This window comes from Melanerpes formicivorus, unplaced genomic scaffold, assembly GCF_026170545.1.
Source record: "Melanerpes formicivorus ecotype bairdi unplaced genomic scaffold, bMelFor1.0.p_v2 SCAF_55, whole genome shotgun sequence".
NCBI lineage: Eukaryota > Metazoa > Chordata > Aves > Piciformes > Picidae > Melanerpes > Melanerpes formicivorus.
The window spans coordinates 850658-869317 of NW_027142407.1; the positions used below are offsets into that span (position 1 = coordinate 850658).

At 45.6% G+C, this 18660-nt stretch overlaps 1 protein-coding gene across 2 annotated transcripts in view; it reads right to left on the bottom strand.

Moving 5' to 3' along the window:
• Positions 1–2731: 2731 nt before the first annotated feature.
• LOC137452512 (cadherin-9-like) overlaps positions 2732–18660 on the bottom strand; it is a 39662-nt gene continuing 23733 nt past the window's right edge. For both annotated transcript variants that reach the window (XM_068160981.1, XM_068160980.1), the window contains exons 7-9: positions 6672–6789; positions 6325–6576; positions 2732–3804 (exon numbers count right to left, since the gene is read on the bottom strand). In XM_068160981.1, coding sequence (XP_068017082.1) covers positions 3317–3804; positions 6325–6576; positions 6672–6789 — 858 coding nt within the window. In that variant the 3' untranslated portion in view covers positions 2732–3316. The remainder of the gene's footprint in view (positions 3805–6324; positions 6577–6671; positions 6790–18660) is intronic.

The window sequence follows — 18660 nt, forward strand, 5'->3', positions numbered from 1 at the left end:
AACTAAACCATGGCACCAAGTGCCTCATCCAGGTTCTTTTTAAACACTTCCAGGGATGGTAACTCCACCACCTCCCTGGGCAGCCCATTCCAGTGGCCAATCACTCTTTCTGGAATAATTTCTTCCTAACATTCAGCCTAAACCTTCTCTGGCACAGCTTGAGACTGTGTCCTCTTGTTCTGGTGCTGCTTGCCTGGGAGAAGAGACCAACCCCCACCTGGCTACAACCTCCCTTCAGGGAGTTGTAGAGAGCAAGAAGGTCTCCCCTCAGCCTCCTCTTCTCCAGGCTCCCCACCCCAACTCTGTTGCCCTTCTCTGGATGTGTTTCTGCAACTCAGCATCTCTCCTAACCTGAGGAGCCCAGAAATGGACACAGGACTCAAGGTGTGGCCTAACCAGTGCTGAGCACAGGGCAAAATGACTTTCCTGCTCCTGCTGGCCACACTGTTCCTGATGCAGGCCAGGATGCCACTGGCCTTCTTGGCCATCTGGGCACACTGCTGCCTCATCTTCAGCCTACTATCTACCAGTACCCCCAGGTTCCTTTCTGCCTGGCTGCTCTCAGCCACTCTGACCCCAGCCTGTAGCACTGCCTGGGGTTGTTGTGGCCAATGTGTAGAACCTGGCACTTGGATGTGTTCAATCTCCTGCCCTTGGCCTCCGCCCATCTGTCCAGCCTGGCAAGGTCTCTCTGCAGAGCTCTCCTACCCTCTAACAGATCAACTCCTGCCCTCAATTTGGTGTCATCAGCAAATTTACTGCTGATGGACTCAATCACCTTGTCCAGATCATCAATAAAGATATTGAACAGGATATGGCTCAGCACTGATCCCTAGGGGGCACCACTAGTGCGTGGCTGCCAGCTGGATGTGGCACCATTCACCACCACTCTCTGGGCTCAGCCTCCAGCCAGTTCCTAACACAGAAGCTCAGAGTGCTGCTGTCCAAGGTACAGGCTGACAGCTTGGCCAGGAGTTTGCTGGGGGGGCTGGCGTCAAAGGCCTTGCTGAAGGCCTTTTCATCCATTTGAGGGGGTTTCTTCTTTTTCTTCCTTTGTTTTTAATAACTGCTGATAAACCTTTCAGCTTTTTATTCTATTTCCTTCTGATCAGGGTAGAATGAGTTTACCTGGATATGATCTAACAGAATGAAATACAATAGAAACTGATCCAGCAAATGAAACTTGAATACAAATATATAAGATTCTTCCTAACACTGTAGAAAAAAAAACAATGTAAATGTATAAATTTCTTTCCTTTGAAGGAACTGAACATGAATACCTTTAATAAAATAGACTTTAGACTTGATTTTTATTACTTGGCTCCCTTTGATTTATCAAGGAGCTATTAGTAATGTGTCTGATTTGCCTAAATACATATGAAATCCCCAAACTAAGATTAGAATACAAAAGCTTCCCTTTTATTATTGATCTTTGCTTAATGATTCAATTTTTATACAAAAAAAAAAGTATATTCTGAACTTCTTGTGTTATCTGCCAGATAAAATCTTTGTGGTTCCTTAAATCCCTAGGCATATATCTGCTCAATCCTCTCACTGCTCACCTATCCATTAATGAAGGTATGTGCTGGGGAGTTTCACATTGAAATTAGGCCACACCTTCAGTCCTGTGTCCAGTTCTAGGATCCTCAGTTTAGGAAAGATGCTGAGTTGCTGGAAGGTGTCCAGAGAAGGGCAACAAAGCTGGGGAGGTGTGTGAGGTCTGGAATGGGCTGCCCAGGGAGGTGGTGAAGTTGCTATCCCTGGAGATGTTCAAGGGGAGATTGGACTTGGTACTTGGTGCCATGGTCTAGTCATGAGGTCTGTCATGACAGGTTGGACTCGATGATCTTTGAGGTCTCTTGCAACCTTAGTGATACTGTGATATTGTAGAGCACAGCCCTGTGAGGAGAGGCTGAGGGAGCTGGGGTTGCTTAGCCTGGAGAAGAGGAGGTTCAGGGGAGACCTTATTGCTCTCTACAACTACCTGAAGGGAGATTGTAGCCAGGTGGGGGTTGGTCTCTTCTCCCAGGCATCCAGCACCAGAACAAGAGGACATAGTCTCAAGCTGTGCCAGAGGAAGTTTAGGCTGGAGGTGAGGAGAAAGTTCTTCACAGAGAAAGAGCTTGGCCATTGGAATGTTCTGCCCAGGGAGGTGGTGGAATCATCATCCCTGGAGATCTTCAAGAAAAGCCTGGATGAGGCACTTAGTGCCATGGTCTACTTGATTGGATAGGGCTGGGTGACAGGTTGGACTGGATGATGGAATGGAATGGAATGGAATGGAATGGAATGGAATGGAATGGAATGGAATGGAATAGAATAGAATAAAATAGAATAGAATAGAATAGAATAGAATAGAATAGAATAGAATAGAATAGAATAGAATAGAATAGAATAGAATAGAATAGAATAGAATATACCAGACCAGGTTGGAAGAGACCTTCAAGCTCATTGTGTCCAACCTATCATCCAACACCACCTAATCAACTAAACCATGCAACCAAGCACCCTATCAAGTCTCCTCCTGAACACCTCCAGTGATGACGACTCCACCACCTCCCCAGGCAGGTATTGGAGGTCTCTTCCAACCTGGCTGATTCTATGATTCTATGGGGTTTGACTTCCCGAAAGCACCTGTGTGAACAAAGGCCCGAGGCACAGCATGCACCTTCCTCTGCTCCCAGTGGCTGGGCACCTCCTCCTGCTGAACAAAGCACGTGGACAAGTGGTGTTTTTATAAATCCTAATTTATTGTTTAATAAAAATACAAAAATATAAATATACAGATATAAAAATATCATGGTGAATCCACACACAGGCGTCCTTTAACTCAATAAATATGACAATACTGGTAAATTATTGTTTCCTTAAAGTATATTTGGATGAGATTAGGGTCACAATGCAAGGTGCACGCTGTCCCGGCTGCTAGGAAAGGTAATGCAAAGCAGTTAAAAAGAATAAAGAGAGGGAGGAAGGAAGGAAGTTTTCATCTCCTTACTAAAGGCACAAAAAGCCTTTTATTGTCTGTTTTCCTTGTGGATAAAAAACCCTTTCATCAAGAGGTTTCTAGGCAGAGAGGGCGAGTTACTGGTTTCTGAAAGTCTTAAATCATTCCTATTCATTCACACTGACTTATCGATTAAGCAAACTTTTGACTAAGACAACATCTATTTCTCATAGTTTAATTTTCTTTTTAATTCCCAAATAAGAAAGAGAGAAAGAGAGAGAGAGAGAGAGAAAGAGAGAGTAGGGCCACTTCCTGTGGTAACATAGACATGAATTGCACAAACACTGAGCAGGTTACAGGGGACATTCGTCAGTCTCGATCGCTGTCCTCTCCGCCGTACATATCCGCTAGCTTCTTAAACCGAGGTCCCCAGTCACTGAGGTAATCGTAATCCTGGTTAGCCTCCGTGGTGAGGGATTCCAGGGAGCTGAGGGAATTTGCTATGGAATCATTTCCTTCGTAGGCATAGGTTGCTAGTGAATCATAAGGAGGGGCAGCTGGGTCCGAATCGTTCTCCTTTAACCTTCTGTGGATAAAATCCTGGACATCGATGTTCTCCCACAGAGGTGCAGTCCTCCTTATCTGAAAGATGGTTTCTGGGATGACATCCCTCCGCAGCTTGCTTTCTTCCCTCGCTTCTGGGTTTCTCAGAGTGCCAATGTCAAAAGCCTGGGTGTCTTCCTCCCCACCCCCTTCATCGTTGTAGGTCACAATGTTGTCCCGAACGTCGTCCTTGGAGATGATCAGAGGCTCTTTCTTCCTCTGCTTCTTGAGGGCTGTAAACAAGACAACTAATACTGAAAGGAAACAAAAGATGAATTAAAACTCTTCTTTTTAAAAGGGTAGTTAGAAATTAAATAAATGAGCATATCTGTTGAACTAGGGGGGGAAATATTAAATTAAGGCTGGGATGGGATTTTTATTGTGAAAATAGAGATAGAACCTAACACAGAATCATAGAATTGGCAGGGTTGGAAGGGACCCCAAAGATCAGCCACTTCCAACCCCCCTGCCATGGGCAGGGACACCTCACACTACAGCAGGTTGCTCACAGACACATCCAGCCTGGCTGCAAACACCTCCAGGGATGAAGCTTCCACCACCTCCCTGGGCTACCTGTGCCAGGCTCTCACCACTGTGAATCACATCCTGTGGTTCTGTGAAGTTAAGAAGGAAAATATTAATGTTTTTATAGCAGCCAAAACTTATGTTTTGATTTTATGGTGTTGTTTTTGATTGTTTTCATCAAGTCTATGGGAGCAATGATTATAGTAAGATATATCTGAAATACATAAACAGTAAAGTTTTGCTGCTTTACTGCCCTCACCTGGAGTACTGTGTACAGGTTTGGAGCCCTCAATATAGGAAGGACATGGAGTTGGTCCAGAGGAGGGCCATGTTAACCATTCAGTGGCTTGATGACTGCACCAAAAGGGTGGCTGTCATTGGGTCCATGTCCAAGTGGAGCCTAGTAAAAAGTGAAGGCCCTCAGGGATCTGTACTGGGACCAGGCTTGTTCAGCATCTCTGTTGGACAGTGGCATTGACTTGCAGCCTAGAGAGCCAATCCCATCCTGGGCTGCATTAAGAGAAGCATAGCCACCAGGTCAAGACAGAGGATTCTCCCCCTCTACTCTGCTCTGCTGAGACCCCACATGGAGTATTGCATCCAGTTCTGGAGCCCCTATTACAAGAAGAATCTGGAGGTGCTGGAAGGTGTCCAGAGAAGGGCCACAAGGATGAGCAGAGGGCTGGAGCTGCTCTGCTATGAGGACAGACTGAGAGAGATGGGGTTGTGCAGCCTGGAGAAGAGAAGGCTGTGGGGAGACCTAATTGTGGCCTTCCAGTATCTGAAGGGGGGTCCAAGAAAGCTGGGGAGGGACTTTTGAGGGTGTCAGGGAGTGATGGGACCAGTGGGAATGGAAAAGTAAAATATAAATGGGTAGATTGAGATTGGATGTGAGGAAGAAGTTGTTCCCCATGAGGGTGGTGAGAGACTGGCGCAGGTTGCCCAGGGAGGTGGTGGAAGCCTCCTGCCTGGAGGTGTTTGCAGCCAGGCTGGATGTGGCTGTGAGCAACCTGCTGTAGTGTGAGGTGTCCCTGCCCATGGTAGGGGGTTATAACTAGGTGATCCTCGAGTTCCCTTCCAATCCTAACAATTCTATGATTCCTTCTTGGCAAGCTCTGCTTACTAGGACAAGTGGAAAGAGAAAGATGCTTTCCACAGAGTTTGTCTGCAGTGAAAAGTTGATGGCACTTTCAAGGAGCCAAACCTGCAAGCTGCAGTTCTTATGCTCATAACACACAGCTGACATTTATTCTAATTCCTTCATACATCCCCTCACCTTTCTGCTCTCCAGCCACCCAGTCTATTCTAAGTTCTCTGCTCACATTTTATTTAATCAGCTGCTCTCACTACCACTTGCAAGCAATTGAAGGTTTCTCTTCTATGCTTTTGAGCTTAATGTTCCCTGAGCATAAAAATTAGAAATCATTAATGGTGAAATAGCAAGCATAATTGATCTCTCTTTATTTTAAATCACTGAGAAACTTATCACTCAGCTTCATGAATATGACTTCAAATTACTGAATCCAAATGAAGATCTGTTTAGAAGATAAAATATTATTCAAACAAGCCTGGAAACTAGAAAATTACCCTAGATGCTCAAATGTGTTTAAATAATGTTGATAGTCTCATTTTCCACCTCCACATGGCATTGAAGAGGCCACATCTTGAGTACTGGGTTTGGTTTTGGGCCCCTCACTCCAAGTACGGTATTGAGGCCCTCAGTTTAAGAAGATGTTGAGTTGCTGGAAGATGTCCAGAGAAGAGCCACAAAGCTGGGGTGGGGTCTGGAGCACAGCCCTGTGAGAAGAGGCTGAGGGAGCTGGGCTTGCTTAGCCTGGAGGAGGCTCAGGGGAGACCTTCTTGCTCTCTCCAACTCCCTGAAGGGAGGTTGTAGCCAGGTGGGGGTTGGTCTCTTCTCCCAGGCAACCATCACCAAAACAAGAGGACACAGTCTCAAGCTGTGCCAGGGGAGGTTTAGGCTGGGTGTTAGGAAAAAATTCTTCCCAGAAAGAAATATTTGCCATTGGTATGTGCTGCCCAGGGAGGTGGTGGAGTCGCTGTCCCTAGTAGTGTTTAAAAAAGCCTGGATGAGGCACTTGGTGCCATGGTTGAGTTGATTAGATGGTGCTGGGTGATAGGTTGGACTTGATGATCTTGAAGTTCTTTTCCAACCTGGTCTGGTCCATTCTATGCTATGCTATGCTATGCTATGCTATGCTATGCTATGCTATGCTATTGTGGATACTTACCTAGCAGAATAATGATGCAGAGGAGAATGGCCACCAGTGCTCCCGTGCTGAGGCCAGCAGGGAGGAACAAGGCCTCAGCATTGCAGGACTGCATGTTCCCATGGCTGTCACAGGCACACACTCGGATGGTCAAGGTGCCAGTGCTGCTCTGGATGGGGTAGTCATTGTCAAATATGATGATTGGCAGGAGGTAGGTACTCGTCTTGCTGCGACTGTATCCATTTCTTCTGGTCAGAACTCCTGCTGTGTTATCTAGAACGGGAAAAACAGAACAAGGAAGTGCTGTTGGATGAAGTTTTCTTTGGCCTGAAGGTGTGTGGAAGGGCTTGGGGCTGGTCAGGAGTTACCTTTGTTGTCCACAATGGAGAAGTTTGGCTGAACAGCAAATTCTGGCACCAGCTCAAAGAAAAATCTGTGTCCGCGTGGGGGCTCGTCTCTGTCAACTGCACTCACAGTCTGTATCAGCTGTAAAGAAAAGAGCATTGCAGGAGGGTTTGAATCAAGGTCTCTGCTTTTCATGTTGAGTAAAAATGCAATCAGCCTCTGTCTGAAGGTGGTGGAAGCCTCATCTCTGGAGGTTTTTAAGGCCAGGCTGGATGTGTCTGTGAGCAACCTGCTCTAATGTGAGGTGTCCCTGCCTATGGCAGGGGCGCTGGAACTGGATGATCCTTGGGGTTGCTTCCAACCCTAACAGTTCTATGATTCTATGAAGACAGAAAGTGATGCTCTAAGCCAAACATTCCCCACACAGATGTAGGAGAGTTTAGAGTAAGTAAATTGTTGATTTATTGTTTAAATACGTAATGACACAGGGGCCAGTCCTCGTTGCAAGACAGCCTTGTGCCTTGATTTGTACTCAGTATCTTGCAGCTGTACAGAAGGAATTGCTCTTCTGAATAAGCCATAAACCTGCTGTGGCCCCATGTACCAATGAGACAGAGCATTGTGTAAGCCAGTTATTTACTGGGTCTAATTCCCAGTCCACCTTATCTACTCCTGGCTATGCATTATGGTGGTGCACTGGTAGGACACTTGGTTCTCCTGAAATAATAAAAAGAGATGCTTTACCCCCTCCTAAATTGAGCCTTCTGGCTGTTGAGCTTTATAGCTGCCGTAACAAGGCAACTCATCTTGGAGGGAGCCCAGCAGAGGGTCAGAGTAGGCTTAAAAAGAGAGGCTTCAGCAATTCTTTTGGATTACACAGGCTTTCCTGCTGCACCAAAACATGCATGTGTGTGTACTCCTGTATATGTAGGCACACACAGACGAGCAATTTGCCTCTTCCTGTGTGCTACTAGCCTGAGAGAGGCTAGGCTGATCATAAGCCAGCAATGAGCTCCAGTGGCAAGAAGGCCGATGGTATCCTGGGGTGGATTAGAAGGGCTGTGGTCAGTAGGATGAGAGAGGTTCTCCTCCCCCTCTACTCTGCACTAGTGGGGCCAGATCTGGAGTATTGTGTCCAGTCCTCCTGGGCCCTTCAGTTCAAGAAGGACCTCAGGGATCTGGTTGAAAGAGTCCAGCACAGAGACACAAAAATGATTAAGGGAATGGAATATCTTTCTCATGTGGACAAACTGAGGGAGGTGAGGCACTTCAGCTTGGACAAGAGGAGCCTGAGGCATGACCTCATTCATGTTTATAAAGATGTGCAGGATGAGTGCCAAGAGGAAGGAACCAGGCTCTGCTGGGTCATGCCCAATGAAAAGGGACAGTGGTGGAAGCTGAGGCATAGGAATTTCCATGGAAATATGAGGAAGAATTATTTCCCTGTGAGGGTGACAGAACACTGGAACAGGCTGTCCAGGGGGGTTGTGGAGTCTCCCTCTCTGGAGGTATTCAAGACCTGCCTGGATGTGTTCCTGTGTGATCTGCTCTGGGTGATCCTACTCTGGATGATCTTTCAAGGTCCCTTCCAGCCCCTAACATTCTGTGATTCTGTGAGGAAAGGAGCTGCATGACCAAAGAAGTAAAAGCTGCCTGGGAGCAGCTGTGGTTTGGGAAAGGACTTGTGAGAGCTCACACCATGCCAGGTTGCATGGGTTGTAGTAATTGTAGCCAGCCACATGACTGACTGCTATGTCCTTTGCACTTCCTAGTGGTTACCACACTGGAGGGTGACCTATACTGCACCTTGGCTTGCAAGGACAAGTTTGAATTCAATCACAAGATGATAAAATTTGGCAGAATGAGAATGGGAGTAAGTTTCCACTGAGGATGCTGCAACTAACTAGGAGCAATTTCCTACAACACCTAAACTTAGAGGCAGAAAGAGCTCAGCAGTCAGATTTGTTTCTTTCAAAGCCTTGAAGGAGCCAATGACTGCCTTGAGGTTTTCAAGCGTTCGCGGTGTGTAGGGCGCCTCGAAACCCCACAGACATCAAAGCCATTCATTATCAAAGCCTGACTTTGCAGACTGCTTCTCTGATATTTCCAGGGAAAGTACAGCATGACTCCTTCAAGAAAAAAAAATAAAAATACAGTAATTGACAAGTAACACTGAGAGGATTTTCAAGCTTTGCAGCCATCAAGTGAGAAATGCCTTTTGCTTCTGTGCTTCCTCTGAACATCAGCTTGAGGGACACAGTTAATTTTTGAAGGACAATTAGCACCTCTCAGGATGGAGCAGTGTGTTAGGCAAGCATGATCACAGGGCTCCCAAAAATAAAATGTTCTTCTTACTGTATCAGTCAGGAATCTGCTGCTGCTAGTGCTGTGCTGCATGAGTCTTTGGCCCATTTGTTCCTACCAAAGCTGGGGAGGGGTCTGGAGCACAGCCCTGTGAGGAGAGGCTGAGGGAGCTGGGGTTGCTTAGCCTGGAGAAGAGGAGGCTCAGGGGAGACCTTATTGCCCTCTACAAATACCTGAAGGGAGGTTGTAGCCAGGTGGGGGTTGGTCTCTTCTCCCAGGCACCCAGCACCAGAACAAGAGGCCACAGTCTCAAGCTGTGCCAGGGGAGGTTTAGGCTGGAGGTGAGGAAGAAATTCTTCCCAGCAAGAGAGCTTGGCCATTGGAATGTGCTGCCCAGGGAGGTGGTAGAGTTACCATTGCTGGAAGTGTTTAAAAAGAGCCTGGATGAGGTACTTGGTGCCGTGGCTGGGTTGATTAGATGGTGTTGGGTAATAGGTTGGACTTGATGATCACTCAGGTCTTAACCAACCTGGTTAATTCTGTGCTAATAAGATTCTGCATTGTCCTGTCATTGGATATCACTGAGCAGAGCCTGGCTCTGTCCTCCTGCCACTGCCATGCACATCTTTATCAACATGAGTGAGGTCACCCCTCAGACTCTTCTTCTTCAAGCTAATGAGATAAATCTCACTCATTCCCTCAGAGCTGGGGTTAGTCTCCAGAGTTAGAATCTGTACAGTCACTCCTATGACTAGAAGCCTCATCCCTGGAAGTTTTGAAGGCCAGGCTGGATGTGGCTGTGAGCAACCTGCTGTAGTGTGAGGTGTCCCTGCTCATGGCAGGGGGGTTGGGACTGGCTGACCCTTGAGGTCCCTTCCAACCCTGACAATTCTATGATTCTAATACCACGTTGTTATAGGCAAATAAACAGTAAAGAAGTCTGAGTGTGGTTCATTGGCTTCCCAGCAGCTCCTTCTAAAGATACCCCAAGATTTTTTAATCATTTTCCTTCTGCTTTTGAGGCATAACAAAGAACTTGGGGTAATGGATACAAACTACAGCACAGGGGGTTCCATCTCAACATGAAGAGGAACTTGTTCACTGTGAGGGTCACAGAGCCCTGGAGCAGGCTGCCCAGAGAGGCTGTGGAGTCTCCTTCTCTGGAGACTTTCAAGCCCCATCTGGATGTGTTCCTGTGTGATCTGTGCTGGATTCTATGATCCTGCTCAGGCAGGGGGGGTGGATTGATGATCTTCAGAGGTCCCTTCCAACCCCTCACACCCTGTGATGCTGTGAACATGAAAGGTAATTTATGTACACCAGCCTTGTAGAAGAGGATGTGACCCTGCTGAAGGCAGGATTATGCTGTTTTGCCAAGTGTGATTAGAATAATAACTAAATCTTCACTTCTCTTCACTTTTAAAGCATCTGGTGATCATTGCTCTTTAATTAATTTATCTATTTATAATGTTGTTAGATTTCTCTCTTTCCCAACTTAGCCAAGTCCCTGCTTAGGGCACAGTAGCTTGTTCTGTAAGTTGCTGAGGCTCTGAGTGTGCTAATATTTTTCAGTGCCCTGTTGCTTTTCTGTTTGCCATCATCTTCCTTTGAGAGTAGCAACACAGAGGAGACCAGAGGACACTTGATTTGAGTTTTGAAACCCTGAATAAAAAAATGCCATATAGCTACCACAAATAAAGTACTCCTGATAGGACTAAACCATCACATTTGAAAGGAGAAAATTTTCCTCTCATGTTTTCACAAGGTTAAAAAGATAGGAGAGGTGTAAAGGTACCAGAGAGAAGGAAAGAGGATTGGAATGAGGGATAATATTTGTTCAACTGCTTGCTGAAAGGCTCAAGGAGAAAATATCCTGATAGAGTAGCTACCAGAAACTGCAGTTAAGCAGCTTGGGGCTTTTTGAGATGTAATCAGTGGGATGCTTGCAGGATCTGCATTTGATTCCCTTCAAGTGCAAATCACATGGAGGACAATTGTGCCAGGCATAGGGGAACCTAATTAGGTTGAAAACTTACTCTTGAGGGGAAGGTTAAGGGGGGGGGGGGGGGAGGAAGACAACAAACCACCTTATTACCTGCTCTAAGTATTGGCTGCATAAATTGAGAACCAAATGTTGTTCCATCAGGAGAGAGGGGAGAATAAAAGAACAATGGGAAAGGATCTCAGGCAAGTGGCATTTTCCACATGAGGAAAAGGTAAAAGGAAATAATAACAATAATAATGATAATGATGATAATAATAATAATAATTATTATATTTCTTACTATTTATTTATATATTATGTTTATATATCATATTATATATAAATATTTAATACATTTTAATATATTATAAATAATATATTTTATTTATTATTATTTATTAATTTATATTTAATTATTATTAATCATAATAATTAGTAGTATTTGCTTTAGTGTCATTATTTGTAGTATTAGTATTTTAGTTTAAGTTTTTAGGTAGACAGCTGTCAGTTGAGCACATTGAATTATGGTCAACAGGAGATTAGGGAAGGATCTCTGGAGCTGCCAGGTTTATGAGTTGCACTCTGCCCTTGTGAGGCCACAGCTGCAATCCTGTGTCCAGTTTGGGGCTCCCTGGTTCAAGAGAGACAGAGACCTGCTGGAGAGAATCCAAGGGAGAGCCACAAGGATGACTAGGGGACTTGAGCATCTCCCCTGTGAAGAGGGACTGAGAGGCCTGGGGCTGTTTAGTCTGGAGAAGAGAAGGCTGAGAGGGATCTGATCAATGCCTATCAATAGCTGAGGGCTGGGTGTCAAGTGGAGGGGGCCAAGATCTTTTGGGTGTTGCACAGTAATAAGACAAGAAACAACAGCTTTAAGCTTGAATCTAGAAGATTTCACCTCAACATGAGGAGGAACTTCTTTGCTGTGAGGGTGATGGAGCCCTGGAGCAGGCTGCCCAGAGAGGTGGTTTGGTTGGGGTTGGGTGTTTGTTTTTCCCATGGAATAGCTCAACTATAATACTTATTTCTGAGGTGTTCTTTTCACCTGGATCCTGTGGTTTTAAGGCCATGACTCATACCAGAATAAAACCTGTGATTGTAGTTCATGTCAGGCTATTTTATCACTATTCAGGCTCATCTCAGGAAAGGTAATTGGAGATGAATAGGGCTGCCTAGTAACAGATCTCTTACACGTCTGGTACATCCCTAGTTGTAGCCTGCTGTCCAGTTTTCTTCAAGCTATTTTAAAGGCAGAAAGTGACTAAAAGCAAGTTGAGGGCATTCTGAAGCAACAACAGTCCTTTAGCACTTCAGAGCATGCCCTTACTCTTTCTGAGAATGCATGAGTGGTTATGGAGAGCTGCAGGAGTAGGAGACTTGAGTTGCAGGTTCAGCCTTGAGACTGCCTCTGAAAGGAATAGAGGAGCCATTAAAGCAAGTATTAAGCTTGTGATGCATTTTTAATAGCACAGAGATCAGCACCAGCTAGCCACTTTTTTAGACAGACTTTTCAGCCTGTGCTGACTTGGCATGGCATGGCAATAAAGCAGAGCTGCACATTAGCTCCAGGGTACACATTTTAAAAGTACAGAGACATACTTTGGACAGATTCTCGAAAGGCTCTCTGGAGAAATCTGAACAAGAGGAGGGTTCTGGGTGGGCAACATACAATCTACTTTCAGGTTACAGATTTCCATCAACCAAAGGAGAAAGTTCTTCCCAGAAAGAGTAATTGGCCATTGGAATGTGCTGCCCAGGGGGGTGGTGGAGTCACCGTCCCTGGAGGTGTCCTAAAAAGGATTGGATGTAACACTTGGAGCCATGGTTTAGACACCAGGAGGTGTTAGGTATTGGGTAATTTCAACCTATTACCCAGTGATGATCTCTGAGGTCTTTTCCAAGCTGGTTGATTCTGTGATTCTATGAAAACAAAATTTGAGGCAAATAGAGTGACTGCAAGATTATCTGCTGCTGCTTCTTTGCAAAACAGCAGAATATCTGTGGTTGCTGAAAGGTATTTTCCAACCCTTTTTCTCCAAATTCCTTCTTTGAAAATTCACTATAAAGATGATGGCTTGATAATGCCTCCTGCTCTGGAGCCCTCAATACAGGAAAGACATGGACCTGATGGAGCAGGGCCAGAGGAGGGCTACAAAAATGGTCAGGGGATTGGAACACCTCTTCTATGAGGACAGGCTGAGGGAGCTGGGGGTGTTCAGCCTGGAGAAGAGAACGGTCCAGGGAGGCCTAATAGCAGCCTGCCAGAAGCTGAAGTGGGCCTTCAAGAAGGCTGGAGAGAGACTGTTTGCAAAGGTCTGCAGTGACAGGATGAGGGAAAATTACTTCAAATTAGAGAAGAGCAGATTAAGAGTGTCTTTTCCAACCTGGTCTGGTTCTATTCTATTCTATTCTATTCTATTCTATTCTATTCTATTCTATTCTATTCTATTCTATTCTATTCTATTCTATTCTATTCTATTCTATTCTATTCTAGATTGGATGTTAGGAACAAATTCTTTACCATGAGGGTAGTGGAACACTGGAACAGGTTGCCCAAGTGAGGTGGCTGGGGCCCCATCCCTGGAGATATTCAGAGTGAGGCTGGACAGGGCTCTGGGCAACCTGATCTAGTTGAGGATGTCCCTGCTGATTGCAGAGGAGGTTGGACTGAATGACCTTTGGAGGTTCCTTCCAACCCAGACCATTCTATGATTCTATGACTCTATGACTCTATTATTCTGTGGTTCTATGACTCTATGAATCTATGATTCTATAATTCTATGACTCTAGGATTCTGTGACTCTATGTATCTATGACTCTATGATTCTGACTCTGATTCTATGACTCTATGACTCTGATTCTGTGATTCTATGACTCTATAATTCTATGACTCTATGAATCTATGAGTCTATGATTCTGTGATTCTATGACTATGATTCTATGATTCTGTGATTCTGTGATTCTATGACTCTATTATTCTATGACTCTACGATTCTATGATTCTATGACTCTATGACTCTTTGATTCTGTGATTCCATGATCTTGGAGGTCATTTCCAACCACAGTGATTCTGTGACTCTCTACTAATGTCACTTTCCCAGGGATTTAGAGCTGCCCTGTTGTACACAGCACATTTCTGAGGTTTTAAAAGGATGCAATTCTCATGCAGCATGACAATTGTACTTCAAGTCTTAGAAGTAAGACCAGTAGAGACAGTCACTGTTAAGCTAGAGATATAGCAGCAACTGCTGTATTTTGTTGCTTGTGGTGTGTGATTGCAGATATGCAGAGGAGTAGGCTTTCAACCCACTGGCATCATTTGGGCTTCTCTTCTTGTTATATTATGCTCTTAGTTAAACCTGAACAGAGACATTTCTCAGATGTCATTTATCTCCTTTCAGCTGCTTCCAAGATAAGACTTAATACATACCCCTAGGGACATGAAAAAGGAATGTTTGAGACACTTTGCTGTTGTTTGGAGGGGTTTTTTTGGTTTGGTGGTTTTGTCTGAAGTGGTAAGGGTAGAGAACAGAACAAATTCTGTGTCTTGCAGTGCTGCCTTTGTCATTCTTAAATTTATTAAACTTGTGTTTTGCTGCCCCAAAAATAATATCTCAGCCCCTTGTGCTGGCATTGGGCATCCCCCAGCAGAGCCTGGCTCCGTCCTCTTGGCACTCACCCTGCATATCTTTACCAACAGGAGTGAGGTCACCCCTTAGGCTCCTCCTCTCCATGCTAAAGAGCAGTGGGATGAAGATTTTGTAGAAGAATTTGGAATGGCTGATTTTCTTCAGGCTTTAAGTACTACTACAGTTCATCTGTGTCAAGCACATAGAAGTGTCTCAAAATCAACTCAATCCAGCTGCCTGTGGGTGCACCTCTTCGAATTTTGTGGCTTAAGTGATCGCACAGTTCAGGCACACTTCTAGCCTCTACACCTGTGTGATGCTGGTGCACAAAGCAGCTTCCATCAGGTGTGCAAGGTTTTGAACTTGATACTTTGAAATTTAACACATCTAAGTGCTGGGTTCTACACATTGGCCACAGCAACCCCATGCATTGCTACAGGCTGGGGTCAGAGGGGCTGGAGAGCAGCCAGGCAGAGAGGGACCTAAGGGGTGCTGGTTGTCAGTAGGCTGAACATGAGCCACCAGTGTGGCCAGGTGCCCAAGAGGGCCAATGGCATCCTGGCCTGCATCAGGAACAGGGTGGTCAGCAGGAGCAGGGAAGTCATTGTGTCCTGTACTCAGAACTGGTTAGGCCACACTTTGAGTCTTGTGTCCAGTTCTGGGCTCCTCAGTTTAGGAGAGATGTTAAGATGCTGGAAGGTGTCCAGAGAAGGGCAACAAAGCTGGGGAGGGGTCTGGAGCACAGCCCTGTGAGGAGAGGCTGAGGGAGCTGGGGTTGCTTAGCCTGGAGAAGAGGAGGCTCAGGGGAGACCTTCTTGCTCTCTAGAGCTCCCTGAAGGAAGGTTGTAGCCAGGTGGGGGCTGGACTCTTCTTCCAGGCAACCAGCAGCAGAACAAGAGGACACAGTCTCAAGCTGTGTCAGGGGAGGTTTAAGATGGAGGTTAGGAAGAAATTCTTCCCAGAAAGAGATATTTGCCGTTGGAATGTGCTGCCCAGGGAGGTGGTGGAGTCACCATCCCTGGAGGTGTTTAGGAAGAGCCTGGATGAGGCACTTGGTGCCGTGGTTGAGTTGATTAGATGGTGTTGGGTGATAGGTTGGACTGGATGATCTCAAAGGTCTTTTCCAAACTGCTTAATTCTACTCTATTCTATTCTTTATGCCTTAAGAAATGTTCTAAAATGCCTGCCTCTTAGGAAAGCTTCATGTCTGGTAAGGCAAAGCAGTTTGGTTGTTCAAGTCTTGGCTCTGTTCCACAAGCATGTTGGCAGTTTTAAAGCAGGACTGAATGCTTATCAGATGTTGGAAGATTCTGCCTTGAACTCCTAATTCCTACTTCAAAAGAGAGACTGGCTGTTAGCGTGAGTCCCTCCCCAAACCAAGCCTCCTAGAGGAGGCAGCTGCAATACATAAACAGCTTGTGACTGATAGTTAGCAAGGGCCACATGAAAAATGTGAACTCCTCCGGCTCCATCTAAAAAAAAAGGCGAAAAAAAGGGAAGTGGGGGATGGAGAGTAACAAAGAGAAAAATCTACCAGCTCTCAGAATCAGAAGCAAACCCTTCCTGTGTTCTGATGTCTGAGAGCCCCTGAATGGCAGGAAAGAATATTGCCTCGGTGTAGGTAATAGGAGGCCAGGTTTATTGCCTTAAATATTATTATTGAGAGGTGTTGAAATTAGCCAAATTGTTACCAGCAAATTGTCCTGTTACACAGAACAAACATTCCAGGTTTCCATGGCGAGGACTCATCCTCTAATCCAGCAGAAAAGACCCAATTAATTTTCGTGACAAGGGCATGAGAGAACTTGTATCAGAGCCTTCCCTGCAGCAGTCCCTGGGGCTCCAGCATGCCATTAAGGGATTAGGGATTTCTAAATTGTCTGAGAAGGAAGCTGCATTGTGTTTTTCTCTCTAGCCTCTGCGTTAGCCAGCGAAACAGGGCTTGCATGGTGACAAAACTGTTCCAGCCTCCTAATGAACACAGCCGCACCTCTGGTGATAATGTTTCTCCCCAGCCATATCATTGCTGTTTGGAAACAACAACAACAGCAAAAAAGCAGCAGGGGAGGAGGAGTGACTGAGGTATTTTCTTTCCTCTGACCCTCCTAAGGCTATCTGAAAACCACCGTGAACGCAGCCTCCAGGATCTGCCGGTGGGGAGAATGAGTAATGTCCCTTAGCGGCAGAGAGCGATATTTGATCATTCTGACTAATTCCTGGTGCAGCTGAGATTTACAGCGTGGTGTGATTAATAGCAGGGCCCAATTAAAAAACAATCAACTATATGTATTTATCTTCTCAGTCTAACTCTCCTTCCACATGCACCAGATGTAGAAACACTGCTGTGGTACGTCAAGAAGCAATTATGATTCTAATAAGGCAGCTGCTGCAGGTGGCCTCTAAAATCACAGAATCATCAAATGGCTTGGGTTGGAAGGGACCTTAAAGATCACCTAGTTCCAACCTCCCTATCATGGACAGAATCACAGAATCACAGACTCACCAAGGTTGGAAGAGACCTCAAAGATCATCAAGTCCAACCTGTCACCACAGACCTTATGACTAAACCATGGCACTAAGTGCCGCGTCCAATCCCCTCTTGAACACCTGAGGACAGGGAGACCTTCCACTAGACCCTGCCTTGTCCAACCTGGCCTTGACCAGCTACAGGGAGGGGGCAACCACAACCTCCCTGGGCAACCTCTTTTCAGTGTCTCACTACTCTCACTGAAAAGAATTTCTTCCTAATCTCCAGTTTAAATCTCCCATCCTCGAGATTTAATCCAGTCCTTCTCATCTATTGCTGTCCACAACTGCCTGAAGGGAGGTTGTAGCCAGGTGGAGGTTGGTCTCTTCTCCCAGGCAACCACCAACAGAACAGGAGGACACAGTTTCAAGCTGCACCAGGGGAGGTTTAGGCAGGATGTTAGGAAGAAGTTCTTCCCAGCAAGAGAGATTGGTCATTAGAATGTGCTGCCCAGGGAGGTGGTGGAGTCACCATCACTGGAGGTGTTTAGGAAGTGCCTGGATGAGGCACTTGCTGGCATGGTTTAGTTGATTGAATGGTGTTGGATGATAGGTTGGACTCAATGATCTCAAAGATCTTTTCCCACCTGGTTAATTCTATTCTATTCTATTCTGTTCTACTCTACTCTACTCTACTCTACTCTACTCTACTCTACTCTACTCTACTTCATTCCATTCCATTCCATTCCATTCCATTCCATTCCATTCCATTCCATTCCATTCCATTCCATTCCATTCCATTCCATCTGGATATTAAGAAGAAAGCTGATCTTTAAGGTCCCTTCCAGACCATTCTATGGTCTGAATCTCTTTTTTCTTCTGAGGCAACACTTGCTCCAAACTGCTTTTCAAATACTTTTGAATGGTGGGCTCTGCTGAAGAGCCACAAGAATCATTAGGGGACTTGAACATCTCCCCTGTGAAGAGAGACTGAGAGACCTGGGGCTGTTTAGTCTGGAGAAGACTGAGAGGGGAATCTATGAATATGTGAGGGGTGGGTGTCAAATGGAAGGGGCCAAGTTCTTTTTAGTGGTGCACACTAATAACACAAGGACCAATGGAGACAAACTTGGAAACAGAATGTTTCACCTCAACATGAGGAAAAACTTCTTTACAGTGAGAGTGACAGAGCCCTGGAACAGGCTGTCCAGAGAAGTTGTGGAGTCTCCTTCTCTGGAGACACTCAAAACCCATTTTGATGCATTCCTATGTGGACTACCCTGGGTGATACCGGTTTTGGCAGGGGAGTTGGACTGGATGATCTCTGGAGGTCCCTCCCAACCTTTAACATTCTGTGATTCTGGGATTTTTGTGTATTTTTGCCAAGTCAGGGAAATAATTCCTGGGAATAGAATAGAATAGAATAGAATAGAATAGAATAGAATAGAATAGAATAGACCAGACCAGGTTGGAAGAGACCTTCAAGATCATCGTGTCCAACCCATCAACCAATCCAACCCACCTAAAGAACTAACCCATGGCACCAAGCTCCCCATGAAGTCTCCTCCTGAACACCTCCAATGATGGTGAGTTCACCACCTCCCCAAGCAACCCATTCCAATGGGCAAT